Below are 12,500 nucleotides of genomic sequence, written 5' to 3'. Positions count from 1 at the left end.
CTCAAAAGTCTCTCACACTAAGGCCCCCAGTCTTAAAGGTCCCCTATCATCATCCTCTTCATCACTATACTCCAGGTCTCTGGTATATCCAGAGCCTGTCTCTGATTGGCTGAAACCCCAAACAGATCATCCCATAACCCCCTCTGTTTCAGCCCTGCTCCTAAAGTGCTGATTCTGAGTCTGTAGCTTTAAATGCTAACGAGCTGCTGCTGGCCACGCCCCTCTGAGAGCTGATTGGTTTAAAGAAACACAATGGTGCTCTAGGAGGAGATCCAGCTGATAAGGCGGTGGGGGGGGGTTCTTTTCTTCCTGAGACTCTGAACACAGAGGGGGTCGGACATAGTTATGTATAAAAGACATGAAGAAGAGGAGCCAGTCGTATCCCATAATAAATACGTTGCATCCTATGGTTGCTCCATAAGCATCCTGGTCATGTACTGAGTGACCTCATCAGCAGTGCTCTGATTGGTCAGTGGCTGAAGGCCCTCCGGTCCGGTTCTTCTGCTCCAGTAAACCTGTTCAGCTGCTGCGCTGTGATTGGCTGCTGCGGGTCATGTGGCGGCGGAGCGGCGTGCTCATTGTGCCGCGGATAAAAGAGTCCCCGTTGAGAGGAGAGTCATCTGTTCCTGTCACTCCTACATCAGAGGGAGAAACCGGGCTGGAGGACCACTTTGTTATTGATGCTTTTAATCTTGTCTCAAAGGTTTGTTTTTATTTATGAATGTCTTTTCATTTATTGTGATTTACAGTCTTTACATCTAAAGTGATATCTGTCTTTCCACTCTTTTCTTTGTAAATGTATCTTGTTAAAGTTTTATATTTTTTATTCCTTTATTTAAATGATTGATATAATACTAAATGTTTTGCTCCTATCATTTTTGACAGCTTCCTGATATCTAATATAGTATATGAGATCACTGGCGGGTCTGAACATTGTTGATTCTTATTGTTATTGACCACTTCTTTAGTTTCTCATTTTTATACGTCTTATACATAAAGTGAGTGATCACCTCGTTGCTTAATAAGCATGCAGCTGTCAATCAAACTGACCCAGTTCTCTGTGATGTCACTCCAGGTTCAGCCAATCAGGGCAGAGCAGCTCCTCGCCGAGACTCGTGAGGCGACAACGCCGCCGCCACCGGAAACCCAAAACACAGCCGCGCATGGAGAGGGTACACACTCTCACTCACACACTCACACTCTCACTCACACACACACACACACACACTCTCTCTCTGACCCTGCTCCTCCTTCTCTCAGTCGGTGTCTTTCAGCAGCGTCACTGACTCCACCATGTCTCTGAACGTCGTCACGGTTACTCTCAACATGGGTGAGTTCACCAAGAGAAGACCCATCCATAGATAGAGGCTGAGACACTGAACCTGTCTGTCCTCCTGTCTGTCCTCCTGTCCGTCCTCCTGTCCGCCTTCGTGTCTGTTCTCCTGTCCGTCCTCGTGTCTGTCCGTCTTTCCTCCTGTCTGTCCTCGTGTCTGTCCTCGTGTCTGTCCGTCTTTCCTCCTGTCTGTCCTCGTGTCTGTCCTCCTGTCTGTCCTCGTGTCTGTCCTCGTGTCTGTCCTCCTGTCTGTCCTCCTGTCTGTCCTCCTGTCTGTCCTCCTGTCTGTCCTCCTGTCTGTCCTCCTGTCTGTCCTCGTGTCCTCAGAGAGGTATAACTTCCTGGGCATCAGCATCGTGGGTCAGAGTAACGACCGAGGAGACGGAGGGATTTATATCGGCTCCATCATGAAGGGCGGAGCGGTGGCAGCCGACGGACGCATCGAGCCCGGGGACATGCTGCTACAGGTACTTATACTACAAATACTACTACTGCTGCTACAGGTACTTATACTACAAATACTACTACTGCTGCTACAGGTACTTATACTACAAATACTACTACTGCTGCTACAGGTACTTATACTACAAATACTACTACTGCTGCTACAGGTACTTATACTACAAATACTACTACTGCTGCTACAGGTACTTATACTACAAATACTACTACTGCTGCTACAGGTACTTATACTACAAATACTACTACTGCTGCTACAGGTACTTATACTACAAATACTACTACTGCTGCTACAGGTACTTATACTACAAATACTACTACTGCTGCTACAGGTACTTATACTACAAATACTACTACTGCTGCTACAGGTGCTACTACTAATACCTGTTAGTAATTGTGTGTGTGTGTGTGTGTGTGTGTGTGTGTGTGTGTGTGTGTGTGTGTGTGTGTGTGTGTGTGTGTGTGTGTGTGTGTGTGTGTGTGTGTGTGTGTGTGTGTGTGTGTGTGTGTGTGTGTGTGTGTGTGTGTGACAGGTGAACGACGTTAACTTTGAGAACATGAGCAACGACGACGCAGTCCGAGTCCTCAGAGACATCGTCCACAAACCAGGGTGACACTTCTCATAATACTACAAGTACTGCAATAAGTATTACTATACTCCGAGACATATGTTTACCTTACTGTCTGTCTGTCTGTCTGTCTGTCTGTCTGTCTGTCTGTCTGTCTGTCTGTCTGTCTGTCTGTCTGTCTGTCTGTCTGTCTGTCTGTCTGTCTGTCTGTCTGTCTGTCTGTCTGTCTGTCTGTCTGTCTGTCTGTCTCTCTCTCTCTCTGCAGTCCGGTCACGTTGACGGTGGCTAAGTGTTGGGACCCGTCCCCCCGAGGCTGCTTCTCTCTGCCCAGGAGTGAGTCCACTCTCACCTGTACATTTGCTGTATTTACCCCCCCATGCTAATGCTAATGCTAATGTGGTCTCTGCCCCTCGCCCTCAAGGTGAGCCGGTTCGTCCCATCGACCCAGCCGCCTGGGTGTCTCATACCGCCGCCATGACGGGGAGGCTGCCCCCCCACTACGGTGAGACTCACTTCAGCCTGTCCATCACCTGTCCATCCATCAGCTGTCCATCCTCACCTGTCCATCCTCACCTGTCCATCACCTGTCCATAATCTATCCATCCCCTGTCCATCCTCACCTGTCCATCCTGACCTGTCCAGCACCTGTCCATCCATCACCTGTCCATCCTCACCTGTCCATCACCTGTCCATTCTCACCTGTCCATCCTGACCTCTCCAACACCTGTCCATCCTGATCTGTCCAACACCTGTCCATCCATCACCTGTCCATCCTCACCTGTCCATCACCTGTCCATTCTCACCTGTCCATCCATCACCTGTCCATCCTCACCTGTCCATCACCTGTCCATCCTCACCTGTCCATCACCTGTCCATAACCTATCCATCCCCTGTCCATCCTCACCTATCCATCCTGACCTGTCCAACATCTGTCCATCCTCACCTGTCCATCCTCACCTGTCCATCCTCACCTGTCCATTCTCACCTGTCCATCCTGACCTGTCCAACACCTGTCCATCCTCACCAGTGACGTGCGTTGAGGTCAATGCCTGGGGAGGCACGAACAGTGTATTACACAAGATGTTTGTACTACCGCTATTCACACATTCAGCACAAATGAAAGTAGTGCATGGCCTTCCCTTACTTATAAATGAAGTCCATTATCCTGCCCTTCTGGACAAAGCTGTCCGAGACTTTGTTGTAGGAGTCCTCTTTATTGAGTTTGAGTTTTCAAAAATGAAGTGCAGTTGTAGCCGCAGTGCATTTGAGCTAGCTCAAGATCGCCCCCTCCAGTGCGGCAGAGGTCACGGCTGCCCCCCCTGGTGCTTTTTCATTGCCGTTGTACGATGAGACCAGCGAGCCTAAAAATCATGTATAGGCTACGGGAAATAAGCTCTTTAGAGTCTATGGATGGCCAGGACACATGTAGTAAAGGGATCTACAAAGATTACATGTGTGACCTACAGTGAGATGGTAACAGGGATGCGTTAGTGCGCGCGCTCCAGCCAGCTTCTGCGGGGTGACGCATCTGAGGTGAGGCAGAGCTCGGCCCTGCCTCACGTATCATCGCTCCCATGTAGTTGTAGCGGAGCTCTGCAAATTTCCCGACTTTGAGTATCAAAGGCGATGCCTCCCCTGACTGCATGTCGCTGATCCTCATATGTCCTTCACCTGTCCATCGTCACATGTCCCTCACCTGTCCGTCAGCTGTCCATCACTTGTCAATCACCTGTGCTTTCGTCCCTCTCTAACCTCACCCGTCCTCCAGGTGTTCACGAGGAAAACCAGCTCACCATCCACAGCGACATGACGGCTATCGTCAGGGCGATGGCCAATCAGGAGTCAGGCCTGGAGGTCCGGGACCGGATGTGGCTAAAGATCACCATTCCCAACGCCTTCATCGGTAAGAGACCCTAACCCTTCATCGGTAAGAGAGACCATACCATTGTCTCTGAATGCTACAGTCCCTCCAGATCTGTGAGACCAGATCATTCAGGTCCCAAGAGTCAGTCTTAAGTTCTCAGATCAGTTCTACGTCTGACTCCCTTTGATCTCTCGGCAGGTTCTGACGTGGTGGACTGGCTGCACCGGAACATGGAGGGCTTCACGGATCGCCGCGAGGCTCGCAGGTACGCCGGAAACCTCCTGAAGGCCGGCTTCATCCGGCACACCGTCAACAAGGTGACCTTCTCCGAGCAGTGCTACTACGTGTTCGGAGACCTGTGCGGAGGTGAGGACAACAAGGACGAGTACCATAACGAGTTCATTAGAGACAACAAAGACACCTTAACGAGTCCATTAGTGACTACAAGGACACCTTAACGAGTCCATTAGTGACAACAAGGACACCTTAACGAGTCCATTAGAGACAACAAGGACACCTTAACGAGTCCATTAGAGACTACAAGGACACCTTAACGAGTCATTAGAGACAACAAGGACACCTTAACGAGTCCATTAGAGACAACAAGGACACCTTAACGAGTCCATTAGAGACTACAAGGACACCTTAACGAGTCATTAGAGACAACAAAGACACCTTAACGAGTCCATTAGTGACTACAAGGACACCTTAACGAGTCATTAGAGACAACAAGACACCTTAACGAGTCCATTAGTGACTACAAGGACACCTTAACGAGTCCATTAGAGACTACAAGGACACCTTAACGAGTCCATTAGAGACTACAAGGACACCTTAACGAGTCATTAGAGACTACAAGACACCTTAACGAGTCCATTAGTGACTACAAGGACACCTTAACGAGTCCATTAGTGACTACAAGGACACCTTAACGAGTCCATTAGTGACTACAAGGACACCTTAACGAGTCCATTAGAGACTACAAGGACACCTTAACGAGTCATTAGAGACAACAAGGACACCTTAACGAGTCCATTAGAGACTACAAGGACACCTTAACGAGTCATTAGAGACAACAAGGACACCTTAACGAGTCCATTAGAGACTACAAGGACACCTTAACGAGTCCATTAGTGACTACAAGGACACCTTAACGAGTTCATTAGAGACAACAAGGACACCTTAACGAGTCCATTAGTGACTACAAAGACACCTTAACGAGTCCATTAGTGACTACAAGGACACCTTAACGAGTCCATTAGAGACTACAAGGACACCTTAACGAGTCCATTAGTGACTACGAGGACACCTTAACGAGTCCATTAGTGACTACAAGGACACCTTAACGAGTCCATTAGTGACTACAAGGACACCTTAACGAGTCCATTAGTGACTACAAGGACACCTTAACGAGTCCATTAGAGACTACAAGGACACCTTAACGAGTCCATTAGTGACTACAAGGACACCTTAACGAGTCCATTAGAGACAACAAGGACACCTTAACGAGTCCATTAGTGACTACGAGGACACCTTAACGAGTCCATTAGTGACTACGAGGACACCTTAACGAGTCCATTAGAGACAACAAGGACACCTTAACGAGTCCATTAGTGACTACGAGGACACCTTAACGAGTCCATTAGTGACTACGAGGACACCTTAACGAGTCCATTAGTGACTACAAGGACACCTTAACGAGTTCATTAGAGACAACAAGGACACCTTAACGAGTCCATTAGTGACTACGAGGACACCTTAACGAGTCCATTAGTGACTACAAGGACACCTTAACGAGTCCATTAGTGACTACGAGGACACCTTAACGAGTCCATTAGTGACTACGAGGACACCTTAACGAGTTCATTAGAGACTACAAGGACACCTTAACGAGTTCATTAGAGACAACAAGGACACCTTAACGAGTCCATTAGTGACTACGAGGACACCTTAACGAGTCCATTAGTGACTACGAGGACACCTTAACGAGTCCATTAGTGACTACGAGGACACCTTAACGAGTCCATTAGTGACTACGAGGACACCTTAACGAGTCCATTAGTGACTACGAGAACACCTTAACGAGTCCATTAGTGACTACGATGGACGAGTACCATAACGAGTTCATTAGAGACAACAAAGACACCTTAACGAGTCCATTAGTGACAACGAGGACACCTTAACGAGTCCATTAGAGACAACGAGGACACCTTAATGAGTCCATTAGAGACAACGAGGACAACTTAACAAGTCCATTAGAGACAACGAGGACCCCTTAACGAGTCCATTAGAGACAACAAGGACGAGTACCTTAACAAGTCCATTAGAGACAACAACGAGGACACCTTAACGAGTCCATTAGAGACAACAAGGACATCTTGACGAGTCCATTAGAGACAACAAGGACACCTTAACGAGTCCATTAGAGACAACAAGGACACCTTAACGAGTCCATTAGTGACTACGAAGACACCTTAACGAGTTCATTAGAGACAAAGAGGACCCCTTAACGAGTCCATTAGAGACAACAAAGACACCTTAACGAGTCCATTAGAGACAACAAGGACACCTTAACGAGTCCATTAGTGACTACGAAGACACCTTAACGAGTTCATTAGAGACAACGAGGACCCCTTAACGAGTCCATTAGAGACAACAAAGACACCTTAACGAGTCCATTAGTGACAACGAGAACACCTTAACGAGTCCATTAGTGACTACGAAGACACCTTAACGAGTTCATTAGAGACAACAACGAGGACACCTTAACGAGTCCATTAGAGACAACAAGGACATCTTGACGAGTCCATTAGAGACAACAAAGACACCTTAACGAGTTCATTAGAGACAACGAGGACCCCTTAACGAGTCCATTAGAGACAACAAAGACACCTTAACGAGTCCATTAGTGACTACGATGACACCTTAACGAGTCCATTAGTGACTACGAGAACCCCTTAACGAGTCCATTAGTGACTACGAGAACACCTTAACGAGTCCATTAGTGACTACGAGGACACCTTAACGAGTCCATTAGTGACTACGATGGACGAGTACCATAACGAGTCCATTAGAGACAACGAGGACAACTTAACAAGTCCATTAGAGACAACAAGGACCCCTTAACGAGTCCATTAGAGACAACAAGGACGAGTACCTTAACGAGTCCATTAGAGACAACAAGGACGAGTACCTTAACGAGTCCATTAGAGACAACAAGGACATCTTGACGAGTCCATTAGAGACAACAAGGACACCTTAACGAGTCCATTAGAGACAACAAGGACACCTTAACGAGTCCATTAGAGACAACGAGGACACCTTAACGAGTCCATTAGAGACAACGAGGACACCTTAACGAGTCCATTAGAGACAACGAGGACACCTTAACGAGTCCATTAGAGACAACGAGGACCCCTTAAAGAGTCCATTAGAGACAACAAAGACACCTTAACGAGTCCATTAGAGACAACGAGGACACCTTAACGAGTCCATTAGAGACAACGAGGACACCTTAACGAGTCCATTAGAGACAACGAGGACCCCTTAACGAGTCCATTAGAGACAACAAAGACACCTTAACGAGTCCATTAGAGACAACGAGGACACCTTAACGAGTCCATTAGAGACAACGAGGACACCTTAACGAGTCCATTAGAGACAACGAGGACCCCTTAACGAGTCCATTAGAGACAACGAGGACCCCTTAACGAGTCCATTAGAGACAACAAAGACACCTTAACGAGTTCATTAGAGACTACAAGGACACCTTAACGAGTCCATTAGAGACAACGAGGACCCCTTAACGAGTCCATTAGAGACAACAAAACACCTTAACGAGTCCATTAGAGACAACGAGGACACCTTAACGAGTCCATTAGAGACAACGAGGACACCTTAACGAGTCCATTAGAGACAACAAAAACACCTTAACGAGTCCATTAGAGACAACGAGGACACCTTAACGAGTCCATTAGAGACAACGAGGACCCCTTAACGAGTCCATTAGAGACAACGAGGACCCCTTAACGAGTCCATTAGAGACAACGAGGACACCTTAACGAGTTCATTAGAGACAACGAGGACACCTTAACGAGTCCATTAGAGACAACGAGGACCCCTTAACGAGTCCATTAGAGACAACAAAGACACCTTAACGAGTCCATTAGAGACAACGAGGACACCTTAACGAGTCCATTAGAGACAACGAGGACCCCTTAACGAGTCATTAGAGACAACGAGGACCCCTTAACGAGTCCATTAGAGACAACGAGGACCCCTTAACGAGTTCATTAGAGACATATTTAATTAAAAGTACAAAACACAAAATGAGGCGACGTACATACGTGTGTGTTAGTCTACACCTGCAGTACCACTAATACCCACATGATACTGAAAAACACACCAGAACGTCTGTTCATAGATTGTCTTCAGGACACAAACCCTGCAGTCCCGAAGGACCAGGATGTAGACCCTGGACTCCTGAAGGACCAGGATGTAAACCCTGGAGTCTTAAAGGACCAGGACACAAACCCTGCAGTCCTGAAGGACCACGATTTAAAACCTGGACCCCTGAAGGACAATGATGTAAAACCAGGATGTAGACCCTGGACTCCTGAAGGACCAGGATGTAAACCCTGCAGTCCTGAAGGACCAGGATGTAAAACTTGGACCCCTGAAGGACCAAGATGTAGACCCTGAACTCCCGAAGGACCAGGATGTAAACCCTGGAGTCTTAAAGGACCAGGATGTAAACCCTGGAGTCTTAAAGGACCAGGATGTAAACCCTGCAGTCCTGAAGGTCCAGGATGTTAACCCTGCAGTCCTGAAGGTCCAGGATGTTAACCCTGCAGTCCTGAAGGTCCAGGATGTTAACCCTGCAGTCCTGAAGGACCAGGATGTAAACCCTGCAGTCCTGATGGACCAGGATGTAAACCCTGCACTCCTGAAGGGCCAGGATGTAAAACCTGGACTCCTGAAGGACCAGGATGTAAACCCTGGAGTCTTAAAGAACCAGGATGTAAACCCTGGAGTCTTAAAGGACCAGGATGTAAACCCTGCAGTCCTGAAGGTCAAGGATGTTAACCCTGCAGTCCTGAAGGAGCTGGATGTAAACCCTGCAGTCCTGAAGGACCAGGATGTAAAACCTGGACCCCTGAAGGACCAGGATGTAGACCCTGAACTCCTGAAGGACCAGGATGTAAACCCTGGAGTCTTAAAGGACCAGGATGTAAACCCTGCAGTCCTGAAGGTCAAGGATGTTAACCCTGCAGTCCTGAAGGAGCTGGATGTAAACCCTGCAGTCCTGAAGGACCAGGATGTAAAACCTGGACCCCTGAAGGACCAGGATGTAGACCCTGAACTCCTGAAGGACCAGGATGTAAACCCTGGAGTCTTAAAGGACCAGGATGTAAACCCTGCAGTCCTGAAGGACCAGGATGTAAACCCTGGAGTCTTAAAGGACCAGGATGTAAACCCTGCAGTCCTGAAGGACCAGGATGTAAACCCTGGACTCCTGAAGGACCAGGATGTAAACCCTGGACTCCTGAAGGAGCTGGATGTAGACCTTGGACTCCTGAAGGGCCAGGATGTAGACCTTGGACTCCTGAAGGACCAGGATGTAGACCTTGGACTCCTGAAGGACCAGGATGTAGAGCAGCACTACAGTAACAGTATGTATTAGTATACCTGGTACTCACCCCGCCTCCTAACATATGGATATTACTTAGTTTTTTTCTGTATACCCCCTTTTTACCCCCCTTTCTTTTCTTTTTTCTACGCTCTTACCTTTTTTTTTATATGTTCTTGTTTATATTTGCACTGTGGGACTGCCAGACACGGTATTTCAATTCTCTGTATGTATAACACGTGTGGAAACTTTGACAATAAAGTGGACTTTGACTTTTGACTTTTTTTGACTCCTGCCCTCTCTCAGAGCTGGGAGTGTTGACCCTGGATCCTGAGGAGGTCTGCAGGTCGGACCCTCCGGACCCCAAGAGGCCCCCAGCCTTCCCCTACCAGCTGCCCCACCCCTACAGCTCCCCTCCCCCCCAGCTCCCCTCCTGGGGGGAGAGTCCGCACAGTGAAGGTGAGAGGATCTTCTTTCTTTTGAACAACAATAACTGAGTGGTCTGTGACCCTGACGTGTCTCTGTGCAGGAAGTCGCAGCAGCGGCTCCAACTGCAGCGACGCTCAGAGGGTTGGGCGAGGCGGCCAGTCAGAACTCAGCAAACAGGAAGTGAGCACTTCGCCTGACAAACAGCTGGCGGCGTCTGTTTCCCCCGGTGACGACAGCAGTCTCCATGATACCAGAGACTCAGACGACCTCCCGCCGCCGCCGCCGTCGCCACCAGACCGAGAACTTCCTGCCTCCCGTCAGTCCTTCTGCCTCGCCATGGGAAACCCCGCGGATTTCTTTGTAGACGTCATGTGACCCAGATCAGGAGGAGGAGGAGGAGCAGGAGGAGTCATGTAACCTGTATGCCTCCTGTCTGAAACCGTTAATAGCATGTTGAGGTTTAATCACGCGATGAAGTGTGGAGACTTTCAGAGGAGAAGCGTTTACCGTTTGGACTTCAGGGAGGTTCTACTCTGCAGCCGGAGGAGCCACAGATTAATGTGTGTATTTATTTAAGATGAGCCCTTATTGAACGCTGGCTGCCAGACTGTTACTGTACACACACCTTACACACACATTACAGATCAGGTGAGGTATACTCAGCTGGACACCTGTAGCTGACCCTACAGCTCAGTGATTTCTCCGACAGAGTCATCATGGGGAAACAGGAAGTGAAACGTAGCGTAACTTCTGTACTTGAATCTTCTCCCGAACTTTACCTCTACTCTAGCCGCCCAGTATTTCAGACGTAGCCACTCTTAACAGAAACCAGATGTTCTCTGTGCAGAGGTTTATTCTGAAAGGTGTTCCTGGACCCAAAACTCATGCAGGATCATCTGCAGCAGCTCTTCAACACATGCAGCATCTAGAGAACATTCAGCAGAGGAAACATGAGCAGTTTACTAAAAGCTGCAGAAACCAAACGCTGCAAGAAGCTCCAACACAACGGAGACCAGGGGACACTAAAGAGAGACGCACACAGCTGGAGACCAGGGGACACTAAAGAGAGACGCACACAGCTGGAGACCAGGGGACACTAAAGAGAGACGCACACAGCTGGAGACCAGGGGATACTAAAGAGAGACGCACACAGCTGGAGACCAGGGGACACTAAAGAGAGACGCACACAACGGAGACCAGGGGACACTAAAGAGAGACGCACACAGCTGGAGACCAGGGGACACTAAAGAGAGACGCACACAGCTGGAGACCAGGGGACACTAAAGAGAGACGCACACAGCTGGAGACCAGGGGACACTAAAGAGAGACGCATACAGCTGGAGACCAGGGGACACTAAAGAGAGACGCACACAGCTGGAGACCAGGGGACACTAAAGAGAGACGCACACAGCTGGAGACCAGGGGACGGTAAAGAGAGACGCACACAGCTGGAGACCAGGGGACACTAAACAGAGACGCACACAGCTGGAGACCAGGGGACACTAAAGAGAGACACACACAGCTGGAGACCAGGGGACACTAAAGAGAGACGCACACAGCTGGAGACCAGGGGACACTAAAGAGAGACGCACACAGCTGGAGACCAGGGGACACTAAAGAGAGACGCACACAGCTAGAGACCAGGGGACACTAAAGAGAGACGCACACAGCTGGAGATCAGGGGACACTAAAGAGAGACGCACACAGATGGAGACCAGGGGACACTAAAGAGAGACGCACACAGCTGGAGACCAGGGGACACTACAGCTGGAGACCAGGGGACACTAAAGAGAGACGCACACAGATGGAGACCAGGGGACACTAAAGAGAGAGACGCACACAGATGGAGACCAGGGGACACCCTAAAGACACTGAAGACACAGCTTTTGTTGCTTCACTTATCCGACCGTCTCACTGTGCACCTGTTCATCATGTTGAAGAGGCCCTGTTCTTCTTCTTGTTGCGCTCCTATTGGCTGGCGCTACCACACATATGTGATTGGCTAAGGGGCGGGACATCTCTAAGCTGGTCGACCAATCACAACAGAGCCGGCCAGCTAACCAATCAGAGCAGACTGGGCTCTGGTTTCAGACAGAGGGTGAAAAGAGGAGCTGCAGCACAGGCAGTATGAGAAACGTAAAGAGCTCTCTGAACATTAAAGCGTGGAATAAATGAATTCATATAAGTGCTACGGATGAAGAGCTTTGATTAACTGTT

The 12,500-nt window shown here is 48.7% G+C and overlaps 1 protein-coding gene across 1 annotated transcript in view; it reads left to right on the top strand.

The window, feature by feature from the left end:
- LOC134880152 (segment polarity protein dishevelled homolog DVL-3) overlaps positions 1-12,500 on the top strand; it is an 18,141-nt gene that overhangs the window by 5,567 nt on the left and 74 nt on the right. Inside the window, exons 6-15 of the mRNA XM_063906886.1 lie at positions 1,076-1,172; positions 1,261-1,330; positions 1,661-1,800; positions 2,326-2,402; positions 2,627-2,694; positions 2,783-2,863; positions 4,130-4,264; positions 4,424-4,591; positions 10,161-10,313; positions 10,384-12,500. The exon at positions 10,384-12,500 is cut by the window's right edge and continues 74 nt beyond it. Of these exons, the coding sequence (XP_063762956.1) occupies positions 1,076-1,172; positions 1,261-1,330; positions 1,661-1,800; positions 2,326-2,402; positions 2,627-2,694; positions 2,783-2,863; positions 4,130-4,264; positions 4,424-4,591; positions 10,161-10,313; positions 10,384-10,658 (1,264 nt within the window). The 3' untranslated portion in view covers positions 10,659-12,500. The remainder of the gene's footprint in view (positions 1-1,075; positions 1,173-1,260; positions 1,331-1,660; positions 1,801-2,325; positions 2,403-2,626; positions 2,695-2,782; positions 2,864-4,129; positions 4,265-4,423; positions 4,592-10,160; positions 10,314-10,383) is intronic.

The sequence above is a fragment of the Eleginops maclovinus genome, chromosome 18, assembly GCF_036324505.1.
Source record: "Eleginops maclovinus isolate JMC-PN-2008 ecotype Puerto Natales chromosome 18, JC_Emac_rtc_rv5, whole genome shotgun sequence".
NCBI classification, from domain to species: domain Eukaryota; kingdom Metazoa; phylum Chordata; class Actinopteri; order Perciformes; family Eleginopidae; genus Eleginops; species Eleginops maclovinus.
Note: the sequence above shows the minus strand (reverse complement) of the source record. Positions and strands in the feature narration are given on the sequence as shown.